Source organism: Populus euphratica, unplaced genomic scaffold (assembly GCF_000495115.2).
Source record: "Populus euphratica unplaced genomic scaffold, PopEup_1.0 scaffold5.1, whole genome shotgun sequence".
Lineage (NCBI taxonomy): Eukaryota > Viridiplantae > Streptophyta > Magnoliopsida > Malpighiales > Salicaceae > Populus > Populus euphratica.
The window spans coordinates 3,819,862-3,845,042 of NW_011499848.1; the positions used below are offsets into that span (position 1 = coordinate 3,819,862).

General features: G+C 35.5%; 4 protein-coding genes and 1 pseudogene across 7 annotated transcripts; all 5 read right to left on the reverse strand.

Moving 5' to 3' along the window:
* Positions 1-420: 420 nt before the first annotated feature.
* On the reverse strand, positions 421-5,537 carry LOC105116362 (probable inactive purple acid phosphatase 1). Of its 3 annotated transcripts, XM_011013697.1 has the most exons (13): positions 5,469-5,537; positions 5,146-5,344; positions 4,869-4,960; positions 4,629-4,695; positions 4,401-4,523; positions 4,016-4,108; positions 3,621-3,750; positions 3,242-3,356; positions 2,692-2,824; positions 2,263-2,468; positions 2,058-2,183; positions 1,248-1,557; positions 421-836 (listed from the first exon to the last, which is right to left on the reverse strand). In XM_011013697.1, the coding sequence occupies exons 2-13, from the start codon at positions 5,323-5,325 to the stop codon at positions 531-533; spliced, it is 1,881 nt and encodes a 626-aa protein (XP_011011999.1). In that variant the 5' UTR covers positions 5,326-5,344; positions 5,469-5,537; the 3' UTR covers positions 421-530. The 3 variants fall into 3 exon arrangements, with proteins under 3 accessions (XP_011011999.1, XP_011012007.1, XP_011011990.1); XM_011013705.1 differs by having other exon boundaries at positions 3,275-3,356; positions 5,146-5,531; XM_011013688.1 differs by having other exon boundaries at positions 5,146-5,531.
* On the reverse strand, positions 3,795-24,571 carry LOC105116327 (erlin-1-like). 2 transcript variants are annotated; one of them, XM_011013643.1, is made up of 10 exons: positions 24,363-24,571; positions 23,600-23,720; positions 23,450-23,517; positions 23,303-23,362; positions 23,018-23,176; positions 22,701-22,847; positions 22,123-22,337; positions 21,926-22,034; positions 21,708-21,837; positions 3,795-3,972 (listed from the first exon to the last, which is right to left on the reverse strand). In XM_011013643.1, exons 1-9 carry the CDS (start codon positions 24,474-24,476, stop codon positions 21,742-21,744), a joined length of 1,089 nt encoding a protein of 362 aa, XP_011011945.1. In that variant the 5' UTR covers positions 24,477-24,571; the 3' UTR covers positions 3,795-3,972; positions 21,708-21,741. The 2 variants fall into 2 exon arrangements, with proteins under 2 accessions (XP_011011945.1, XP_011011936.1); XM_011013634.1 differs by lacking the exon at positions 3,795-3,972 and having other exon boundaries at positions 21,418-21,837.
* Positions 6,538-12,846, reverse strand: LOC105116353 (probable inactive purple acid phosphatase 1). Its single transcript, XM_011013677.1, is given in 14 exon segments — positions 6,538-6,957; positions 7,738-8,047; positions 8,343-8,468; positions 8,558-8,620; positions 8,622-8,761; positions 9,136-9,268; positions 10,132-10,213; positions 10,610-10,739; positions 11,002-11,094; positions 11,318-11,440; positions 11,538-11,607; positions 11,759-11,850; positions 12,074-12,260; positions 12,449-12,846. Coding segments are annotated over 13 exon segments (1,842 nt in total). The 5' UTR covers positions 12,248-12,260; positions 12,449-12,846; the 3' UTR covers positions 6,538-6,651.
* On the reverse strand, positions 15,638-17,666 carry LOC105116346 (wall-associated receptor kinase 5-like). Its single transcript, XM_011013666.1, has 3 exons — positions 16,691-17,666; positions 16,549-16,605; positions 15,638-15,971 (listed from the first exon to the last, which is right to left on the reverse strand). Exons 1-3 carry the CDS (start codon positions 17,502-17,504, stop codon positions 15,937-15,939), a joined length of 906 nt encoding a protein of 301 aa, XP_011011968.1. The 5' UTR covers positions 17,505-17,666; the 3' UTR covers positions 15,638-15,936.
* On the reverse strand, positions 17,927-19,642 carry LOC105116336 (pentatricopeptide repeat-containing protein At1g69290-like; annotated as a pseudogene).
* Positions 24,572-25,181: the final 610 nt, after the last annotated feature.

The following is a 25,181-nucleotide window of genomic DNA, read 5'->3' on the forward strand; positions in this document are numbered from 1 at the left end:
CCTAATTAGGATCGCCAGACAGTATTTGAGCCAAAAACAATGACAAGATACTGTTAACCATAAAGAAATATTGACTGGAATAATGCTCATTGGGGAAATCGTTATGGACAATCTATACTCCCATATATAAATTAAATGATACAAGTTTCAGGGCCTTTTTTCTGTATCTCTTTTTTTCTTTCCTTTGCTGGGGGAATGTATTAGAGTTCTCAAGGTTAGGTCTTAAGAGGATAATTTCACGGCGAGACAGACAGTTTCCTGCCATAAAATCAAGTTTATGCAGCATGAAAGAAACCCTAAAACCTATAATTGATTTTGACCTCTAGAGCAGAGTTTTGCTTTGCCTTTTCCATTTTGCCAATCTCAGTTCGCCATTGCGTATGCTTTGAGCTTTAGCCAAAGAAAAAGGAAATAAAGAAATGGGATCTAAAACCATTTACACCTTGGATTGGTTGGATCAAATTTTATAACATGACCCCATAATTCAATACGGCATATACCATGCACCGAAATTTCTGCTGTCATACACATCACGATGCTAGTGTCGTACTTGGACAGCTACCCACAGTGCAGGCCAAGATGTCCCTATAATCGCGGGATATAGTGAAAGAGTCATAAACCTTTCCATCCCTGCTCTTCTTGTACTCGAACAACAGATTGGAATGGTCAAAAGCTGTGAGTTTTACGAAGCCATGATCATAGTCTTTATACAAACTCCAGGCTGTTTGGAGGGTGGTGAATGGTGAAAGGCTCGCTCCTGCACCACCAGCAGCCACCTGTATCGTCCCATTCAGGTTGCCTTTATAGGAGTGCTTCTCTTTACTGGTGCATATATTCTGTAGCAAGAAGATTTGGCTATTTCATTGTTAGCAAAAGAATGCAGAGCCAAGATCTTGGTTGCTGGTTTGAATCAATCCAAGTTTATGAACATGCATGCAGCGTATTGAAGAGGGCATTTGGGTTTTGGAAAAAGTTACGGTTGCAAAAACTCAAATGGTATTTGCCTATTACCAGATGCAGTTCAATAGGGTATTTGCTTGACTTTATATGACTTGTGCTTTCAGAATAAGGGCAGCAGCATATAGAATAGGTGTGTTTCTAACAGTTTGGCGTATCTAAATGTAACATTATTGAAATCATCAATTGGAAAATTTTCTGAATAATTTTAGCTAAATTCCCAAAATCAGTTCAAATGCGCAAAGTAACAAGAGATTTTACAGCTGAAGCTGCATAAAGTTCCGTAATACCTGATATATGGGGCATGTCCTTTCATAGTTGTGCACATGACCAAACATTGCAATGTCAACCTTGTATTTCTGCCACAGTTTTTGAAGGCTTTCCCTTCCCATCGGTTCTTCAAATGATCCTTCAATAGCATAAGAGAAATCAGAAGAATACCCTAGTACTCGATGTGCAAGGAAAATCAGCCATGGTTGCTTGTGTCTATCAACTGATGCAAGGCAATGCTCTATAAACTTGTACTGCTCTGTTCCCTCCCTCCAATCATGTTCTGTGTCTGCTATGCAGAACCGGAACATGCCATAGCCAGTGGAATACCTATTTAAGAAAATAACAACTATTCAATATCAGATCACAACATACGCAGGAATAACTAGAAACATACTTCCAAATTCCTCTGGCTCTATGCCTCTATCAGATCAGCATACTTCTCTGTGTCGAGAAGAGCTGGTCTAGCAGTGTTAGAAGTTTTGGTTTTGGAGCATCCTCAAGATCTGGATAATAAGGTTGCACAGTGCAGAAGAAAAATGAGTTTCTCTCTCGTTTTTTTCAAATTTATACAGAATTGTATCTATAGTGAGAGTTGATCCATGGATTGCTAAATAGAAAATTATTCACATACCAAAAGATCATGCGACCAGAACAATGGATTAGAAATAGTACAGTATGGCATGTTTACCGGAAAAAAAAAAAAACAGAATGCTGTTAATATGCATAAAGCTAAAGGTATGAACACTAAAGGCAGATAATTTGGCAAACTATAACAAGATACTAATGTTTCAAAATGATAATGTTAACAGATTGCAAAATCTCCTTACCAGAACTTTTCCCTGTTCTCTGTTGGTGCATAGAACATAGTCTGAGCCAACACACCACATTCTCCTCCAGAATCCATGTTCCCATAGAAGGATCCAGTCCCTGGCCAGTCACGCTCATGGTTCCCGCTGTAAAGAAAAATTAGCAATGGTCATTCATGTAACTTGAATTCGTGATTCAGCAATTTCAAGTTAACTTATAGCAGACCTAGCAATCATGTAAGGGACAGATGATGCAATTGGCTCAATTTGTGCAGTAAATTGGTCCCATTGTGACAAATATCCATTTGCATAACATATATCCCCAATGTGGAAGACAATATCAATGTTCTTTAGGTCTTGAATGAGTTGCTTGGTAGTGTTTAGAGAGCCAGGTTGAAAATCATTATATTCACTGGAACCATCTACTTCACCCTGCAAGTTTAGATTTTAATAAAGAACCCATTAGAAACTTCATTTAATTTGATAAAGGGACAACAGTTCATCAGCTTTATGTCTAAAGGATAGAAAATTTGTTAGAGCATAAAATTACTAATAAAAGTACAACAACATAATAAATATCGGGATAGTGAGATAAAAGACAATGATTAGACTCAGGACATGAAAATTGATTCAATGCTATCAAGGGGCTTCAGACCTTTCCCATGTCACCAAAAATGACTACACGTTGTACAGAATCTTGACCAGGATAAGGGGGTGCTTTAAACTGGTATTCTTTACTCCAAATATATGTGCAATTGAACAATCTGTGTCCCAGCTTGTATGCATACCTGAATAATCAAACAAGAAGCATGTTATAGGTTGAATCGCATGTAATGCTAAAGGCATGACAGCCTAGGATTCCTTCTAATAAATTAGATTTCAAAACTAATGTTTTCAACAAACTGATATATTGATTACTATAACGTTGTTGATCATAGGTATTGTGGGAGAATGAAAGAATACTTTCCATCAATATAAATCCTTATGTGAGCTTACACTGGTTTATTTGCCTTTTTTTTCCTACTTCAAATTGAATGTGAGGTAAATAATAATTTGAATCTGCAAGTTCTCAGAGAAAACATTAATAACTTGTATGGAATTCTGAAAATACCGAATAAGATGAATTAAGAACACTAAATATACAACATCTATTATTCTTCTAATAAACTTGAGGGAAAATTATAAATTTTCAGAGAAATCAAGACCAGGAATCAGGCCAATATGGTAGCACAACGTACACTGTGTTGGGCCACAACTCCTTCAAAAAGCTAGTGTGTATATACCCAGGATCACGCCATCCCACTGTCCTTGCTGGTGCACCTGTGGATAGGCAAACGTTGTTTGGGATCTTAACAGTGTGCTTTAAGAAGATTTGACCATAAAATATGTATTGGATCCTTATCAAATCGAAAAAGATAAACAGAAGATATGAATCTTTTGTGTCTAGAAACACGTTAAAAGTACTTGTATAGTACGTGAGTATTGGAAAACTTCAAACTCCACCTTTTTCAGGTTCCAGACCTTCATTTTATTCCAAAACATTTCTTAGGAAAGGGAACTCCAAAAAATTGAAGAATTACGCACCACACATGCTGCTACGTTCAAAAGTCAGTGTCCCAGCTGGGGAATGGATGGGAACCCCTCCTTTGGGACCCCATTCAACAAAAGGTTCTGCTTCACTGATCCCATATCCACTTGTCCATGTTACAGTCATCTGATTATGATGAAGAAAATTATATCATCTCCTTGAAAAATAGTTAGGACCAAATAAAATGGACAAAATAACATCTGGGTAATAAATATTTAAAGAAAAAACAATAAAACCAATTAGGAAGACTAAAAGGAAAGAAGCTTATGTCAACAGGAATGATATGATGAAACAAAACTTGTAGTGTTCATGCTCAATACATGCATGAGAGCAACCATATTCCCGATCATTATGTAATATGCATTGAGCTTCGGGGAGAGACTAGATTTACTTCATCCCATTTTTTTCCTTGGGCCAAGCGTGGATAGGCTGGTGCATTTGGATTTGAGAAAGCAACTTTATTCGAGACAGCAACCAGCTTCGGCTGTTATACAAGAAAACAAAAGGAACGAATGACAAATTGCAGCAGGGATTAACTAAGGATGTGCAAAACGTAACAAAGCAGCCATGTCTCTCGTGAAGGATTTCATATTAAGCAACGATTAACAGAACATAGGGGGGTAAAATTGAAGATGTACTTTTTATACAGACATATAGTGATGGGAGAATTCAACAATTTAATAGATACCAAAAATTGGTTGTGGACAAACTGAGTTTGTGAGACAAATCTCGTTATCACATAACCACAAAGATTGCAGGGAAGTTTTGAGCTTTACATTCAAAAAACCACCAGTAAATAATGCAAAAGAGAAGTCCGATCTTTGGTTGATCATCTGCAGCTTCAGTGATCCTTTTCCTGTATCCTTATACTGAGGACTAGAGTAGTTGGCGTATTGAAACTGTCAATAGAAGTAAGGCAGTCAAGATTAAGAACTGGCTGTAATCTAATTATTCCACTACGAAGAAGAGCATGGGATGGGATTGAAAACAACGCTGGAATGAACCTTAATAGGTGCAGAACACAGTAGTGGAGGATAAGCTCTTGGATTTTCTGAGGGGCAGGTGGAAGCACTGATTTTAGAAACAAGTACAACTCAAGTTAGAACAACTTGGTTCAGTTCTAATTATTGAAGAAAACATAAACGTCGCGCGCGCATCGATATACAAAAACGTATTTTAATTGACAGGAATGCATGATATATTTGGCAGAAGATTTCGAAAGGTAAAGCTATTCTAAAAAGTACCTGAAATTGGCAGGAGAAAATACTCCAATCCAATCATCAACTGACGGGATTGGAGTACTATACTCAACAGTCACCCACTCTGAATTCTGTCCCTGAAATAGGAAGACAACTTAACCATCAAAATACACCGGATTCTTGAAATGTCTACCTGATCAGCAGCCCAAAATGGCACCCAGTCTTGAAATGCGTACAGAATTTAACGACCATGAAACGATATAATTAATAGTCAAAAAGAAAGAGAGAACATAACCACAGTAGTGGTAGCAAGGAAGCTTACAGTAGTCAGTCCAAGAATGGAAGGAGAGGCTTTAACATAGGCAAGAGGAGTAAGGGCAAGAGTTGCTTCATGTATAGCTATTCTCGAGAGAGGATGATCTCCATGTGAGCTTGTCTCTTGAAGATTTGTAAGTATTAATAAAGATGGAATAAAGATCATCAACCTTAATCCTCTCATCATTCCAACTTGTAATTAGAAACTACACACAGATAAAAGAAAGCAAAAGGTCTTTTTTCTTAAAAAAAAAAACATATATCCAAACTCAGAAAATAAAAGACACTTGACTGAAACGGATAGAAGAGTGCTAAAATTAACTGATATACCTAACTGCGAGATAACAGAATTATGTTACCGTTTAGGAATTGGTAGCCAGTGGAAGAAGAAGGCTAAACATGGAATCTTCAAAAGGTATATCCTACTCCGCAAATGTAATGGTTACGGCTGGGTGTATGGGCCTGTGGCCCATGTTATTAATTCCATAACTGGACTTGGGCCGGTCTTCTGACAGGTGGATCAATCGGTGAAGCACGGAGTCAATTTATAGATTTAAGAAATATCCAAGTTTCTCTAATAAATGAATTTCTGTAGTGTTTATTCCAATTCCAATTACATATTAATAATATCAAAATGAATTTGTATTGCAGCATTCATATTCACTAATAAAAATCCTTTAGTCAATGATTTAATTATTCTCCACTTCAACATGCATCTTGCAATGAGTGGTTATTTTTCAAATTATTTTTTTAAATATATATTTAAATAATATTTTTTTAAAAAAATTATTTTTAATATTATCACATAAAAAAAATACAAGTATATAAAAAAACTTTATTTTTTAAAAACACTGGTTTAAAACGCAATTTCAACAACATTGGTGGTAAATTTGTTTAGGACAGAAAACCATGCTACAAAATGAATAATTTTAAAATATATAAAAAAAATTTATTTTTTAAAAACACAATTTCGACAACATTGGTGGTAAATTTGTTTAGGATAGAGAAAACCATGCTACAAAATGAATAATTTTTTTAATATAAGTGTTTCCTATTTTTTCTTTTCTTTGATTTTTTAAGAAATAATATATATATATATATATATCCCTATTTTTTCTTTTCTTTCAATAGTTCCTTTGCTGACCATAAGCACTGGGTGGATAAAAATTATATTTGAAGGACGGATATATACGACTTCAACAATCACATTACAGAAAAGGAATATTACGCACAAAAAACTGCCATCCGGAACAGTAATGCATTACCACCTCTTTCACATCTTCGAGTCTTGTGCAAATGCAACATTGATCATTATTACATTTTTTTTTTTTTTTGGAAAAGAAAGGTCAAAGGAAGCTTTATTCAGAACTGTATGCAACATTGATCATTATTACATTTCTTTTTGGAAAAGAAAGGTCAAAGGAAGCTTTATTCAGAACTGTAATGGCTAAAACAAAATACTAAAATTCAACAAAGAATGCTCAACAGGAAGTTTTCTGAATTCAAACGCAGGTCAAGATGCCAGGGTCATGCTTGGACAGCTATCCACCGTGCAGGCCAAGATGTCTCTGTAGTCCCGGGATATCTTGAAAGAGTCATAAACCTTTCCATCCCTGCTTTTCTTGTACTCAAACAACAGGTTAGAATGGTCAAAAGCTGTGAGTTTTACAAATCCGTAATCATGGTCTTTAAAGTAACTCCATGTAGTATTGATGGGTGTGAAATCTGCAAGGCTTGCTCCTCCTCCACCCGCAACCACATGTATTGTTCCATTTAAAGTGCCCTTGTAGTAGAATTTCTCCTTGCTCGTGCAAATATTCTATAACGATAAACAAGAATATAGAAATTAGGTTCCATGGTGTGATAAAGTTGGGTGTTGAATATATAAATCCAGGTTGCACGTTTATTTGATAATTATTGACATACATAAATTGGCATTTACTAGAATTACTGAAAAGAATTGCCAGTTTCCATAGAGCTTGCTGTTTATAGGAAGAAACTTCGAGTAAAAAGAGATGGATACAGTCATGGACTTCAAGCAATTTATTCTCCAAGGTAATTCTCAATTAAGAAGATATAACCTGCCTATTGCAAGAAACACGAAAAAATAGTTCTGGGCATATAAAGAAATACTAGCACAAACTAGTAGTGTAACATCTAAATACTGTGTTCCCACAAGATTTTCCCAGCGCTAGTGCAAAAGATACTGATATTAATGGTCTTTAGATACAGTTCCAAAAAATTCCACCATAACACGCCCAAAGTCTCAGGACTTTTTAAAGAATGTGGGCAAAATAACTGGAATATGGTCCAGACTTCACTTCGTGACCTGACTCTACAAGTTACAAAAACAGAAATGCAGAAGTGAATGGCTTTTAAGTTGATTTTTGTTTTTCGTGTATGTTTTTGGACTTTGTAAAGAATGTTGGCAAAATAACCGGAATATTATCCACCCCATTAGTGCCTCTACTCAGGTTCCAGGCTTGGACTACCAGGCCAGGCACTTTAAGTTGAAACGACCTGACTTTCAGATTAGTACATATAGAGCAGAGAGAAATAACTTGTGGACGTGTGTCCCTAGTGGAACTTGTGTTCATACCTGGTAAATGGGACATGTCCTTTCATAATTGTGAACATGGCCGTACATGGCTATATCAACCTTGTACTTCTGCCAAAGCTTTTGAAGGCTCTCCCTTCCCATAGGTTCCTCAAATGATCCTTCATCAGCATACCAGGTAGCAGATGAATAACCTAGCACCCGATGTGCAAGGAAAATTAGCCATGGTTGCTTTTGTCTATCAGCAGAAGCAAGGCAATGCTCAATAAATTTGTATTGTTCAGTTCCCTCCCTCCAATCATGTTCTGTGTCAGCTATGCAAAATCTGAACATGCCATAGTCAGTGGAATACCTGGTAGCAGGGAATAAGAGGATCAGAATATCTGCTAACAATTACATGCAGAAACTAGGAATCAATTATTGGCATGTTCTTCTAGGACAAGAAAAAATAACTGATATGTCATAGAAAAACTCCAAATAGCGGGTTTCAGTGAGGAAGAAACCAAAGAAGCCACAATTTTTCTTGTTTTGTTTACCATTAAAAATGTTAGAACTAAATTACCATCAACATTCAAAATTACAAATGGAATAACCATAACCATTCAAGGTCAATTATCTTAAAAAAAATTCTAAAAAATTTCCCATACCAGAATTTAGCCCTGTTCTCAGCAGGGACATAGAACATTGTCTCAGCCAACACACCACATTCTCCTCCAGAATCTGTGTTCCCATAGAAGGATCCTGTTCCAGGCCAGTCACGTTCATGGTTACCGCTGAAATGATACAATGCCAATTACCATATAAGATGAAGTGGATGAATAATACAAGCACAAACAAACAATACAGATAACTTGTGACAAACCTTGCAATCATGTAAGGAACAGTTGATGCAATTGGCTCAACCTGTGCAGTAAACTGGTCCCATAGAAAGATACCCATTTGCATAGCATATATCGCCAATGTGGAAGACAATATCAATGTTTTTCAAGTCTTGAATAAGCTGCTTGGTAGTGTTAAGGGAGCCACGCTGGTAGTTGTTGTATTCATTGGAGCCATCAGCTTCATCCTGCAAGGTGAAAAGTACTTCAAAATGAGTACCAATGCTTGTGAATTGATTCGCTTTACAATCTTCAAAACTGTTAAAGAAGATATAACTTTATGACATACAGTGATGTTCACATTAGTGGAAGTCATTGAAGAAAAACATTAGTAATTTAAGTCATTTAAACATGACACTGACGCATTTCTTTCCTAAAGGAGTGAGATAAATATATATTGGACAATATTAAAAAAGATTTACGTGTATTGGGGTCACCGAATCCAGAAAAAATTGTCTCATCAGTGCATATCTTGCATGTTATTAATTTTCCTGATGAGCATATCTGTTTAGGATGTGATTTTATATTTAGATGTGCAAATTATTTGGGAGAAAGTTCTGACCTTTCCCATGTCTCCAAAAATAACAACACGTTGTACAGAACTTTGACCTGGATATGGAGATGCTCTAAACTGGTACACTTGACTCCAAACATATGTACCGTTGAATAATTTATGCCCAAGCTTGTATGTATACCTGCATAACCAGTAAGGCAGTAGATTTTTAACACAGCGCTAATCTCTTACAAATGATTAGGTTTGAGATGCTCATACTATATGATGTGAATGGACTTCCTTTACTGTCCTCTACGTGCTCTATTGGAAACCATCACTTCATCAAACAGTGGTCTAAAAACCAAAATATTTGCATAACATTACTCTAACTTGTGCATGCATGATATAAGACATCATTCCATTCCTATCAACTGAGCTTGGGCATTTATTGTTTGGGGGAAATGGTCCAATCTGTCCTTTCATACTGGGGTGAGTCTTCAATTATATCCTTAATTGAGTCAATTATATCTTTATAAAATGACTGAGTTTCCAATCTATCCATTAATTTTTTTTTTTTTTTTTGTCTAAGTGAACTGAATCAGCCATGTATATGACTTCATATTATACTGAAAATGGTCAAGAGCTTTATGGACTTGTCAGTCATGTGCAAAGTACGTGACAAGCATATAAAGATATTTTTAATTCACACGGGACCAGTCCTCTCTCCCTATTTGAAACCTCCTTCTCCTCCCCTCTCCTTCCCTATCTCTCCAGTACCCCCTTCTACTCCACTGAAGTTGTCATTTTCAGTATAATATTAAGTCATGTACATGACTTAATATTATAATTTGGACTTAAAAAAGTTAATAGAAGGATAGATTGGAAACTCGATCATTTATAAGGATAAAAGTGACTCAATCAAGGATATAAGAATAGATCAGAAACTCGCCTGATTATATGTGGACAAACTAGGCCATTTCCCCTTATTATTTCGACACAAGTTAGCACATCAGAAATCAACATTGGGCCACAGAATATTATAGGTTAAGATAATGTATGACATACACAGAATTCGGCCATAACTCCTTCAGAAAACTTGTGTGTATAAATCCAGGATCACGCCACCCAACTGTCCTTGCTGGCGCACCTGCATATACATTTGATAAGGTGAATCATCTACCAATAGAAAAGAAGCAATCAAAACGTTTTTAGAATGCCAACCATATGGGTAAACAATAAACAAGCTAGAGAACAATCAACTTGTTGGTGCAAACTCTGCTAATTAAGACTTAACTAAATTGATAAATTTTTACCATTATGCTACCCTACTCGACATAATGAATTTAAATGTGTTGGGGTAATTCTTTTCTGTTTTCCTAATGAAAAAAGAGACCATGTAGCATTTCAGACATGCCAATTCTAGTTGATGTACACTTCTTTGAAATTCAAAGTTTGAAAGATAGACAACGGGCTTTCATTCTAATGTCACTTTCAGCCAATTCCAAGCTATCATGTAATATGAAAAGGTAAAAGAGCCACCCACCACACATGCTATTACGATTAAAAGTCAGTGTCCCAGCTGGGGATCGCATATGATCACCATCTTTTCGACCCCATTCAACAAAGGGTTCTGCCTCATTGATCCCGTACCCACTTGTCCATGTTACAGTCATCTGAGTATAAGAGTTCACAGCAAAGTTATAACTTTGAAAAATAGTTGCCCCAGTATGAACTCAAGTTTATAAACTAAGGTGACAAAAAAAAAAAAACAACACTTGATTTCTAATAACAAGCTTGGAGCATACATAAATAATTCATCAAAATGTGATAAAAAAACTATTTTATATACGCAACAAAGAGCTTCACATTCCTCTAGGTATTATAGGTATCACATATGAACTTTCAGATGGAAAAAAAGGGGAAAGTAGGCATTACTTCATTCCATATCTTTCCTTGTGCTAAGCGTGGGTAAACTGGCGCATTTGGATTGGTGAAAGCAACTTTGTTTGACACTGCCACCACCTTGGGCTATTATGAAAGAACGGATAATTAGATTGAATTTGCAGCATGGTCAACCATGATGGAATACCAAAACAACCATGCTCATCAAATAAATTTGAAATAATCAGAGAACTGTGAAAGAAGCGAGAAGAAGATTAATAGGAAAATTAATCATTGGTGCCATTTACTTTATGTGAAATAATCTATTTGTCACATTGCAAGTAAAGAGCAGAGAAAATCAAAAGCATACATTCGTTAAACCTCCAGAAAAAAGCACAAAAGAGAAATCTGATCTCTGGTTAATTAACTGAAGCCTCAACGACCCCTTTCCCTCCTTTGTGTATCCTGGACTACTGTAGTTTGCATACTGATACTGCAATATTAACACAGTGTATTGATATCCCTTGTCACTTCAAGAAAAAGGGTAGGTTAAAGAGCAAAAGTCTTGTGGAAGAGAGGTCAGGATGAACCTTAATAGGTGCAGTACACAAAAATGGAGGAGCTTGTTTTGAGCCATCATCAGGGTTGCAGGTAGAGGCACTGGAAATTGATAAAGATAAGCATTCTCACTTCGATAATTGTTGAATTTATTCAAACACTCACAGGAATACCATTTGAAACATGGCAGATTTTGACTATAACAAAATTTAAGAAGCCAGGCCAGTTTTATGATGCAAAAATCTACACGTACCTGAAGTCAGCAGGAGAAAACACTCCTATCCAGTCGTCATTTGATGGGTTTGGAGAAGCGTACTCCAATTTAACCCAATCAGAATTTTGCCCCTAAAACAGTGAAAGAAATTTCCAATCACATAACAAATTGATTTCTCCATATTGTCAGACCTTGGCCATTGTATCACTTCATTCAAAACCCAGAGGATATAGTAATAACATCTCAGTTTCCAAAATAGGCAAACATCTTGCAATTAAAAAAAAGCAAAAAAAAAAAGAAGCTTTCGTCATATTATGGGAGCTGAATAAAATAACCGCTGCTGCAAAAGCCTACCTTGAGTCCAAGACTTGAAGGGGAGGCTTTAATATAAGCATTTTCAAAAAGTTGAAGTCTTGTGTTATGAACAGCGATTCTTGAAAGAGGTTGCTCTGCATGTGAATTCGCCACTTGAAGAGTTGCAGGAACCAGTAGAATAGCAAAGAAGACAAGTTCTAATCCTCTCATCATCCGAACCCAATATCTGAAATTAAAAAACAAACAAACTTTTCGATCACATCGAAACTTTTTAGCTAACATCTAAGACAACTCATGAAAAATGAGGTTTAATTTTAAACTATGACCAAAAAAGTAAACCAACAGGCGCGTATAAATCCCAGGCAGCATAAGAACTGAGCTACGCAACCAAAAGGAAGTAGAGAAAGTACTAACCAGTATAACAATCCTGAATTGCTAGTAGGAGAAGTATAGTACAACAATAATAAAAAAAAACAATAACAGGGGAAAAAAGTATCGGGTTTATGATTGAATTTGAATCTATTTAGCAAGAAGAAGAAGAAGAAGAAGAAGCTGGACTGACTGATCACATAAGAGGGAGATGGCAAATTATAGTAGTGGTAGCAGCAAACATGAGCAGGCTTGGAATCTTCTTATGGATATTCCAACAAATGTCCAATAAGGAAGGGCGGAGAGTCAACTGTTTTAAGGTTGCCTCGCCGGGGAGCTATATCGCCGGGCACATGATACGAGGTGTGTACACCACACGGCACAGTTTCCCAACTTCTTTCTGCAGGGTTTTTCTTTTCCAATACTATATTATGCTTAAAATGAATTTGGTACGCCTTTTTTTTTCTTCCTATTTATCGTAAATTAGATGGGGTCCACAAACGCGGCTAAAATAGAGTTTCGCAAGAGTTTAATTTTTTAAAATTAATTTTCTTATTATTTTAATAATTTAATATTAAAAACAGTATAAAAAATAAAAAATATTATTCTATGTATTTTTAATAAAATAAAATTTCAAAAATAATCACGTCTACATTTCTAAATATATATAGAGAGAGAGACACACACGCGGGCGATTGCAAGTAAAAGGGGGTGAAAACAGGATAATATGCTTCTGATTTGCATAAACATTTCTTTTCTTTTTTTCAAGAATTATGCTTATAAGCTAAGTATAAGAGCAAAATTTTATTTTAGGCAATCATTTTGCCTAAAATAAACAGCAATAAAATTAAGGAAAACACTGTCCAATTTGTCGTCTGATGCCGAAGTTTGTCTCGGTTTCTTAACACTTTGAAATCAATGGAGGAGATAACAACGTCACAAAATCCTTTGGAAACACGCCCACTGCGCGCGCACCAAAAACAAATTAAAAATAGTAGGAGATTTTCTTGCACTTGGAAAGCTAAAAAAGATGAATAGATAAATACCATAATAAATAAATACATAATATTTTTATATGTCGGGGCATTAAATTTGGTCCGGTGACGGTAAGAGAATACAATCTGTGTGCGGTGCACTCCCACCATATTCTGAATTTTACAGCCAGTGCCGTGTCAACCACGAGTCAAATAATAAACTGGGATCCTCGGTAATTGTCAATATTACGGAATCACATTCAAATTCAAGAATATATGGATGTGATCAATGACACCTCTCATAAAAATAAAAATAAAAACATCAAAAGATTCCAAAATTAGCTTCTTGTGGAAACCTCCCTGGCCAAAAGATACAAGTATCTCGTTCATGAAGTTGTGAAAAAACTCCAGGTGGAAAATAGATTGTTTCGTACAGTTTTTAAATAAAAATATTTTTTATTTAGTATTGTTAAAGTTTTCTAATTTTTTTATATAAAAAATATAATAATATTTTGATAAGTGAAGATATAGAATAAATAAAATTAAAGATTTTTAAAATTTTATTTTTAGTCTTTAAAGATTTTAACATGTAACAAATTTATTTATCATTTACTTTTATATGTTTTATATGTGTTGGTTGATATCACAACCCAATAATTTTTAATAATTATTTTACTATGATATGTGCTTCAAAAAACTATGGTTGAAAAACCTTGTGTTAGAAACCTGTGAAGAGACGCTCTGCATAAATATATTGGATTAAATATTCATGATGTTATTTTACACATACAAATATTAAGGACCCATAATAAGGTGATTTATATATATATAAATATTTTTGATTGAGCACTGCAAACTGAACATAAAGATGATTTTCTACCAACCCATGAAGAATAAGGCATGAGATTTTTTAGGAAAATAAATATTTCTCATTCTTTATTATGGTTCCTTTTTTGTTTTATTCCTATTCAAAAATAATATTTTTTTTTTATTTTTATTCCTCTATTTAATATTATTTGAGTTTTTCTAGGTTTTTTATATAATGAGTTATCGTAGTCTTTTGCCAAGTGAAAACATAAGTAAATAAAATTAAAAATTATAAGAATGTTTCTATACTTGTGATATTTTTAATTTATGAGAGTCTTTATATGTAATAAACTTATTTATCTTTCACTTCCACCCGCGTCACTCTCTAGGGTTATTCCTACTTTGTTTTTGGATAATCAATTTCTTTGAGTTTTACTGCATCCGTTATAAATGTTGTTGACATTTTTTCTAGTGATCTTCAATGGTTTTCAATTTTGCATCCTCTTGCCCTTTGTTTTTGTTTTCTAAGTGAATAAAATAATCTAACATGTATATAATATAAAAAAAACATGTATATTGATTATATAATAGGTACAAATAATTAATTTTTTAAATATTTATATATTTACTTTATATCTAGGTATTCATTCGTTATTGATTTTGCACTTAAATTTTACTGATTTTATTAGTTTTGAATAATATAATATTTTAAAAATTTATAAATACTATAACATTTTAAATAACTTATTTTTAATATGTATGTTATAACATTTAATATAGGTAGGATGTTCTCATAACATCATGCTTGTGTGCTAGTCACGATCATGATATCCAGACTAAAATAATTTATTTTCTTTTATTCTTTGAAAATTTTACCTCATCACTCATATAATAAATTAGACTACCTATTATCATTCTTTTTTCATAATATATTATATTAGATATTACTAGTTTAATGGTCGTGTTATGTTGTTATCAAACTAAATTTTTTAATAAAAAAATGTTCACATTACAATAAATTATTTGATATTATTATTAAATCTAACCCAATAAATCAATTTGAAATCTATTAACTTAATTTCTTGCTTAACTCAGAGTTTCAAATTAAATTACATGGAAATTATTCCAACATGACTCACTTGATTTAACAAGTTTAAAAATAACTAAATGATAACAAAAAATAGGTTTGGTTTTAAAAAAAATTAAAAAAGATATATTTTTTTAATATTGATATAGTAATATATTGGACCAACCCAAATTTCATCAGTATTTTATCAAATTCATAACTTAAATTATGAATTTTTTTAAATTTAATAATTTTGTTATATTTATTTCTTGACGTGACCTAATTAAAGATACAAAAAAAACTATTTTAATTATTTTTTAACTAGTCATCCTAGCTTTTTACATTTAAACTACCAGTCACCTTACTTAAAGAAAATGAATCAGAGTATAAGAATTAAATAATGAACCTATTATCCAATCACATCTATCTTCTTCGTAAGCAAATTGAAAATTTTGTACATCATCAGTTATCAGTAACGGTAACAGTAAGCTGTAATACAGAACGTATTATCCATTTTGAAGTTTGAACTTTAAACAAAAATGGAACATACAATCATGACATGCAGTAAGCTAGGTAGATGCAGAATCAGGACATTTTTCCTGTCAGTTAGAGAATAAAGTGCTGCATTTGACCTAAGAAGCGATTAAGTTCTAGGCTTACTCCTGGAGATCTTTCATTTCCAATCTTCAAATAGAAAGTGCCAGCCACAAGAGCAAGATTCCTGGATGGCAATAGAAAATTGAGAAAGTGATGAGGACATGTAACTAGCATCTGTGCAAGTAAAGAAAGGAGGCTAGCGATGAGAAAAAGTACGAGCGTCGAGCACCAAAATACGACTTAATGGTTACAAGATAACAAGCAGGGAATCCACTTGAGGATGGGCTAAGCTAGTTATTTGTTTGACTTTTCGGGATTCCTTTACTTTTGTGGGGGCAAGTGTCCCACGAGCGAAATTTGTTTAGTCTTCCAGCAGCGCATTTACAAGGCAAAAATAAGAGAGGAAAAGAAAATCTGGGAGCAACTTTTCAGGGTTCCAGGCGATCAAATAATGAAGAACGGATATACCATTTAGATGACCTTTTGTTTCTTTCTTTGGCCAACTTGACACTCTCTAGCTAGGTGACATGAGTGCCATGATTTGAGGGAATAGGAAAAGGTGCAGTCAAGCACGCCACTGCAAAAAAATCCAAAGCACAGAAGACATTTTGTTCTGCGAGTTTTTTTCCCCTTCTTTTTTAGTAACTTTTAGTGCTAAAGTTGATCAGCATAAAAAGGAGAGTTTGACAAAAGGCACTTACCTCCAAAACTGAGCTTGGTTTGAATTTTTGACTCCCGTGTCCCGCTCCAGGCATAGCCTAATCAATCAAAGGCATACATCAGCGTACAGGTTCTTACAGAAAGAGAAAACGAAGAACAGAATTGGAATGGTGAACAACTAACCTTGGCCAAAACAACTAGTGGAGGTGTTCTTCCCATTCCTACAAATGCAAGCAAATGACTGATCAAAACCTGCAAAGCCGCACAAGCCCCCGCTTGTTTCACAATCTTTGCATAAATTAGAATAGTATGAATCATTATATTGCAGAGAAATCCCAAATTTCCATTTCACTGGATCCCCCTCACTCCCCCCGAAACTGTATATTGATGTATAAGAAGAGCATTGGAGCTTTGGAAGATCCAACGGGTAGCCTGCTAGTTGGATAGGTGACTCGTAAACACAACAAGTGGAAGGTGGCGCATTCTGTGGCAACCCTGTTCCTGTCACTCCCTTACAAGAGTATAGCCCTCTGCATACACGGGAGCGCGACACCATAGCACACAAATCTTCAGCTGGATCAAATAAAGGAGAATTGGTTGAGCATCCAAGCAAGACAAATATATTTTCCCCCGTTAAAGAGAATGGACTAGCTCGATCCAGGCTAAAGCTTCCTGAGTTCTGCATTGAACTACAAGTAGACATGAAGGGGTCTGTGATAATTAAGGAACCAGTTGTGTAATCGATTTCTGAGATATTGTAAATTCCAGTTCCAGTCGAGAACTCTAGTATGTCAGAGTTGCATCTTACATATCTAGAAAAGTCGGGGTGCCCGCAACCAAATCCGGAGCCAAAGGGGTACTTCACTGGCATTGTGCCACAAGTGTCATGACATGTGCCATTTATTGGGATAGGATGCACAGCAGCAGAGATGGTGAAATGCACGGGGAGGGAGAGAAGAATGCAGGTGAAGATCCATGCATTTGAGGTGGATGGCATTGGTGAGAGTTTGTGGAGAATTGGATATTAGCAAGTTTAAAGTAAGGAAGAAACTTCACTAGAGAGTATAATAGTTTTATAGTGATATTTGGAAGGAGTTGATGGTTCCTTTCGGTGGAGGAGACCACTTTCAAATTTCTCCTTCTTTTGCTTCCTAAAAGCAAACCATGTGCATGTGGGTTCTAGCTGTAAAGCAACGTACATTCCAGCAGGAGACCCAGCTAACAGTAAAGAAGAGAAACACACTTGTTAATGTGAACACTATGACCAGTAACTTTCAACTAATGCAAGTGGACCTGCAATCCAGCAGGAGACCCAGCAAACAGTAAAGAAGAGAAACACACTTGTTAATGTGAACACTATGACCAGTAACTTTCAACTAATGCAAGTGGACCTGCAACACATTTTCTTAAGAAACGTGATTTTTACTGCCCATTCACACAGCGATATGATTTCCAATTTATCTCCATGTAGAAAGAATCTCTAGAGATTCACACTGGGTAGAAAGAATTTGAATGTATATTTCAATACAAAATAACACATACTAGAGCACAAAGAAAATTTTACAGCTACAGCAGCAAAATGTCATCCTGAAAAGCTGACAAGGTTTATCTTGCTTTCTTAGCCGTTGAATTTGACAGCTCAACAGGACTCCCGAATGGAAAGAAAATCCAGCTCCCATCAGCTGATTCATCCACCAATACCGCATGTAGATCTAGTATGAAGATACAGCCTTAGTGAAATGCCCTCAGAATACACATGGCGGAACTTAATGGTGCAACTAAACTCTTCTAATTGAAACAAGCACTGCACTGGCCTCGTCTCAGAAGACAGTCCTTTACTGAATCCTGTCATGACTCGAAATCAAAGGGAACACGGAATCATCTGGAAACTATTCCATTCAGGTCATTTGAATAAAAGAAAACATGTTTCATTTGATTGAAAGTAGGCGCTTCCAATTTGAATTCTATGCATCGTAGTAAAACTGTGAGCAAAAGCTCAAGCAGACAACTAACCATGGGACATCCTTGAAACTCACGCACTTAGCCCAGCCCAATTCTGAAAAGCAATAAGCGCTTCCGTTTTTCGGACGTTCCTCTTTCTCAACTTGATACTTTCAGCTTCTTATGACTCCCCATGAATACTTGCTTGTACTTTCATTTATCCACAAAAATCTTCCATCTGCTGAGATTTTTCTACTACTTGCATCACTGCATCAAAGAAACCTTCTTTTACCAGAGCAAATAGGAAAGCATAACCAAACTGTGATAAAATTTAATACCCTTCTCTATATCAGGTGAGAACTTTTGCTTAACCTCATTCCACAGCATCAGAACACCGAAATATTTATCTGCAGTCACATGCCCGTTAATTAGGGACAAATATGTTTGGTCATTTGGCTCAAACTGGAGAAAAGTCATTCTTCTGAAAGTCCTCTTTGAATCCTCTAGTCGCCCAGCATTACAAAAAGCATAAATAATTGAATTACAGTCATGACATTTCACTTCAACTCGAGGGTCCTCAACAACTTCATCTAAAAAAACAGCCACTAGTTCAGGGCGCTGGCTTTCCATTAAACCTGTCATAATTGTCAAATAGCTTCCTTTCAGGTCAGGTGTTCTGGCCTCTCTCATATCCCAAAACGGACTAAAAGCCTACTGGAAATCTTGGCTTGTCATTGATGCTTCTATTAGTGCATTGTAGCTTCCATCATCTAACTTAAGCCCCGTGTTGCTAATTTCCATGACCAGTTGCGTAGCTTCAGCTTTTCTATACCCTGCAATATGCCTACAAGTTTGGCACAAAGACCCCAAGACCTACAGAACCACCTTGACCATCCGTTTCATGACAATACTGTGTGCTTTATCTGATAATCCAAGATTAACACAGGCACTAACAATACCAAACCCAGTGGATTTATCAGCCACATTAATTGCTGAATCCAACTTCCGAGCTTCAATGATCAAGTTTGCTAAACCCTTAATACTTCCATCTTTCATAAATCGTTTTACCACTTGTCAATAAGTTTCCTCACTAAAATTCGAATCCTCTCCACCTTGTTCCCTCAAAATACATAGAATAGAGTCCGAAACAGCCTCTAAATTCCCTGACTTTACTTGCCCACTAAGCAAATTAATAAAAAAACAGCCAGGTTAACTTATGAGGTTTTATATTTGTATTTTTAGAGATTATTCAATATTATAAATCTCATATTTACTTAAAATTTACATAATTTTTAATTTTAAGACTTCGTACAATCAATCGAAATATGTATACACTGGAACACCCAATTAATCAAAAATAAAAAAAACTTTTATGGAAAAACCAAACCCACCATCAAACCCTTTTAACTCTATCATCTTATCTTTAAGCCCCTTTACATTTATGATATTTAAGTTCCAAACAATAATTGTAAGTGGCTTCTACTAGTAGTCTAATTGACTTCACAAAAATTAATGATTTACCTGTAAGTGATCATCGATTCAAATGGTTTGGTTTGAGTCAAAAAACCTAGCAAAACTTAGCCAAGCTGTTTAAATTAATGAGCCTATTATATGCTTTAATATTTAACGAGCCTTTAATATATATATATATATATCCAGTAATTTAGTTCTTTCGACTTGTTTCAATTTGCTTCTTTGTTTTCAAGAAAACAAAGAAACCAAATCAAGCCAACTTTTTGTTAATTTTCTAATCAAACTTATACACAAAGCTCTTTGGTTGAGACTTGAGAGTATCAATCAATGTCAGGAGTCCAGAACGAAGAAGAAGAAGGAATAACAGGGAAAGACCAAATTTAGAATTTAGATGATGGATCGTTACTCTCATGACCGTTACACAAACGCACCGTTTTGTTAACGGTTATTCGCAGCGTTTCATTTAGTTTCCCTTTACGCACCGTTTCAATCAGTTTTACTAGCTGCCTTTCATTCTCTTTTGTTCCTGAATGTTCCAAGGAATAATTCTAGAAGAGAACGCTCGGGATATATATAGTTGTAACAGACTTTGTCTGGCGATGCATATTTTGAATACAATGAATTAAAGGGAATCCGGGAAACCGTATCGTGCTTTCCTTCTCTGTCCTTCTAACCGTTTCTATCCTCCATTGTTGTTCATCTAAGAGCAGCATTTCCATTTATTTCTACCCCAAGCTACTCCATTGATAACAGTCACCAATAATTCTTGCTGGAGCAAATCCAGATTGGTGTTGTGGAAACTCATCTCGCAACTATCAACTTGAGACAAAATGTATGTAATCATTTCTCGTACGCTCTCTCTCTGTTGCCTCTTCAAACACACAGAGCCCAGACTCCCGGGAGTCCAGGCGGATCAAAGAGCTGGAGTTTTTTTTTTTTTAAAAAAAAAGATAAAGATCGAAGAGCCAGAGCAGCATTTGAAAAGTTTCAACCAAAAATAGCAGACGATTTACTTGGACACCCATCACACCTTACCATTCAGAATTCCCAAAACTACTGTTTTATTGCGCTTCCCTTGTCAGTTGTCACCATCCTTATGCTCTGGAGAATCCATTCCGAGAGGGGGGCCATCATTTTTTTTTATTGAGCAGGATATCAGCACTTAAATAAATTGGCTAATTAGTTCAAGTTTCCTATTACCTTTTTAAAATAATTTTTATTTAAAAATATATTAAAATAATATTTTTTATTTTTAAAAAATTATTTTTAATATTAACATATTAAAATAATCTAAAATACTAAAAAATATTAATTTACAATAAAAAAATAAAAATTTTTAATTTTTTTAAATACTTTTAACACGTAAAAATAAACAGGGCTTTGGACTCATCTATGATAAATTTGGGGGACCCAGTACGTCACAATCAAAACTTTGGTCCCCTCTCTCTTAAAATTAAGCAATCTTGCAAATCTTAGGTACCAAATACTACGGCGTGACACTACAATTTTAGTGTGTGGACTGGTCATGAGTGAGCAAATAGAGAACGTGCAGCAATATACACGAATGTTTAACCTAAGAAAACATAACTAGCTTGTTTCTCTCAATGACATTAAAGAGTACACACGTAACGCATATACCATTGGTAGCAACCTTCTAATTGAAGGCAAAAAGCATAGCTCATCCCCAAACCAAGCTTAAACGGAATGCAATCACTAATTTATCATCGCTGCCTTGCAGCAGTATGGGAATACAGCTATCGGCCACACATGATGGACAGATTGGAGATCGAACTCTTAACCTGTATTCCCAATCTCTCTCTTCACACTTCTTCCGAGACCACTTCTCTAGCCATCCCTCCAGACATCCCTTGCAGAAAATTTCCCAGCAGTCTCTGATCAAGAACCATGTTCGGCACCTGTAAAAAGAATGTCATGTTAAATTTTTGTGTAGTTAGGGCGGGCAGGCATGTGCGTGCATGTGGTGTGAGAGAGAGAGATTAAAACCTTGTCCCCGAAGAAAATTTTTGTATTATCAGCAATGGCTTCAATGAATTTCAGCTCGAGAAACTGGGGAGTAAGCTTCAACTTGTTTGCTTCAGCTTCTTTCAAGACGCTGAGAGAGAGAGAGCAAGTATATTAATCCACTTTCAAGAAATCGACTGAAAGACACCAACATGAAAAAGGAAACAGGGAGTTTTCACCGGTAGAATGCAGCATCAGCCAAGCTCTTTTCATGAGCCATATACATTTGATTCTCAATCTCTTGCTCCTGCCTTGCACTGTCTTTCTCCCTCAACTTCTGTTCCATGAGAATCTTGCTCACATTGGCATTCTTTTCAGCCTCACTGATAGCCATCATCTTTGTTGTCTCTGCCTCTTTCTCAACAAATTTCTGTCTCTCAATAGAAATTAAGACCTAAACAGCAGTGCACAATCTGAATCAATCACTCTCACAGATGCATGCGTGATAAATATTTCACACGCAGAAAATTAGGAATGTCAAATTGAATGTGCCCACCATAGCATCCAAGTTGCTCAGTTGAATGAGGTTCTACGATGTTCATAATTATATCACTCTGCTAAAGCCACATTAATAGACAACCTTAAAACATACATGTATGAACAGTCCGAGAGAGAGAGAGCCTTCATATCCACAGTAATCTCAGAAAACATTTTCATCACCAACTGAATCGTCTTTTATGTCTCAAACTAACTTTCAGTGGAGGGAAAGTAAAAGAATGAATATCAAACTCATTTGACTGAGAAGAGTGTAGCATACCTTAGTGCGTTCTTCTTCCATCTGTTCGAAATTCTTTCTTATGCTTTCTGGAATGGTAGGCTTTGTGACACGCACACTTATTATTTCAATTCCAGGAGCATAACGTGTGCAATCACCTTGAAGAGCATCTTTCATCTTTTCATCAATCTGAGAAAGATAGTGAAATTGATCTTTCCTCAAAATGGATACAAGCAGCAGGAAGAAATATAAATCAACTTTAAGACACGTTTGAAAAGCATACTTGATGGACACAACCACCATCCAGGGAATGATCTATTGGGTAAACAGTATGTCTTGTTTAGAATTCCATAACAAACCTGATCAAAAACATCAATATAAACTTGTTGAAGAGTATGAGAGCTGCAGAACTGATTAATTTCATGATGAATCTTGTCATATATCCATGTGTGGTCATACTGCACGCCATAGTTCAGTAGTGTCTCATATACATATTTCTTACCAAGCCGATTGACAACCTGAGAAAAGCATTTCAAGAATGCACATAAATTGTATTAAGAGGAAAAGGCAGCAAATATAAATGGAGATTGTCAAGCCTTAAGCAGCTTGTGATGTCAATAAAAAGCCACGACTTATGGCCTCACCTCGATTTTCTCAAAGTTAATCATGACTCCTCCTTTAGTACCACATGGAATGTTCCTAACCTGCATTTTTTTGAGATACAAGAGGGATTCAAATGTCAACACAGCAATACAGAGCTCTCAATCCATGACTTGGAAAATAAAACGTACCTGATCTGTCTGAAGTGTCACCTGAACAGGCTCATATTGGGTTATCAGAGGCAACTTTAGATGAAAACCTGAAAATTTTAAAATATGATTCCACAAGCAAAATGCCAGGAACACTAAATGCAAGTTGGATAAACAGTCATGTATTCACACCTGGATCCGTAACTGTCTGTAAAAGGGCACCTCCTCTCCAATATACCCCAACATGACCTTCTGGGACTTGGTGCAAGATGGATAAACTATTCTTAATATTTGATGACGATGGAATCACTATCTATAATATTTCCATAGAACGTCATAAATTCCCTGGCTCCACTCTCAAGTAGCAGATATTCCAGCTTATAAAAATTCAACAGACTTCTATAATTTTAACCAAACAAAGTTAAAATATTAAAGAGCATCCATCCACTCATGAACTTGGTCTGTTGAGAATTAAACAACGAAACAATTCGAGTTCGAATACGAAATGAAAGATGGATGTAGAAGCTAGGGAGATGATTAATGAAGTCAATTTACCATCAAATTTGGTATAGAAGACCACAGTCCGATTCAACTAAACTTAAGCATAGCTGGTTAGAGACTGTGAAATCCCTAAATTTAGATAATAATGCATTTACAGACTGTGAAATCCCTAAATTTTAGCTCAACTACATTCCAAAATTAGAAAATCAAACCACATGAGGAAAATAAATCACAATCAAATTCTCCACAACAACGCAGCACACATGTTTCAATACATAATTAAAAGTGCTCATCTATAACAAGCCTGGAACAGCATTACTTACCAAAAAAAATCATTATTTAGCAAAAACAAAAACCGTTTTACAGACCGTCTACATAAACATGCATTTCACAGCACTGCTACATATAAAGAGGATGCTGAAACAGTTAAAAACACTGGTGAGAAAGCGACTACCAAGGCGAAGATGGCGATGAAGGAGAGGAAGACTGTGAGAATTGGAGAGAAATCGCCGGTTTGAGGAGGAGTGCCGCGCTGGGGAATCCCTGCTCTTTGTTGCTGTGGATCCATGGTATGGGGGGCTTGCTGGAGAGAACACTCACTTTGGTTTTTTCTTTTTAATTAAAATTTGAAGATCTTGCGTTTATAAATGGAGACAATGTGATGTGTGGCGTTATCAAGCAGGGAATGAAGTCACGGTGTTAACAGATCATGATCGTTGGATGTTTTCTCCACGTGGGTCCCCTAATAGAACAGTTTGCTTTGGCTGTGGAAAATAAAAGAATATGAGAAAACGTCAGAGATGCTCCCCGCTTGCTTCGTAACTTCCATGATATTCATTTTAAAGTTTCGTCTTATAGTAACGTTCACTAGCCACTTTATCTCCGCGCAGGTTGAATTAAAAATTATTTTTATCAGAGAAAATTGTATTATTTATAGAATTATTATTATATTTTATTTAATAACTAAAAATTCATTCCAGGGTTAAAATTATCATTAAGTTTTTTAAAAAACTAAACCCCCCTTTTTTTACTCCACAAAAATCTCTCATTTTCTCTCCTAAAATTATCATTAAGTTTTTTTAAAAACTAAACCCCCCTTTTTTAACTCCACAAAAATCTCTCATTTTCTCTCCTGCTTACCACCAGAAGAATCCTTTCTTGCTGCCGTGGCAACCAAATATTCCTTCATGAGCTTAAAAAACACGTCGGTAAGGAAGTATCTGGGAACGTGAGGGCAATTGTATTTTTTAAAATTGAAAAATAAATTGGTTTT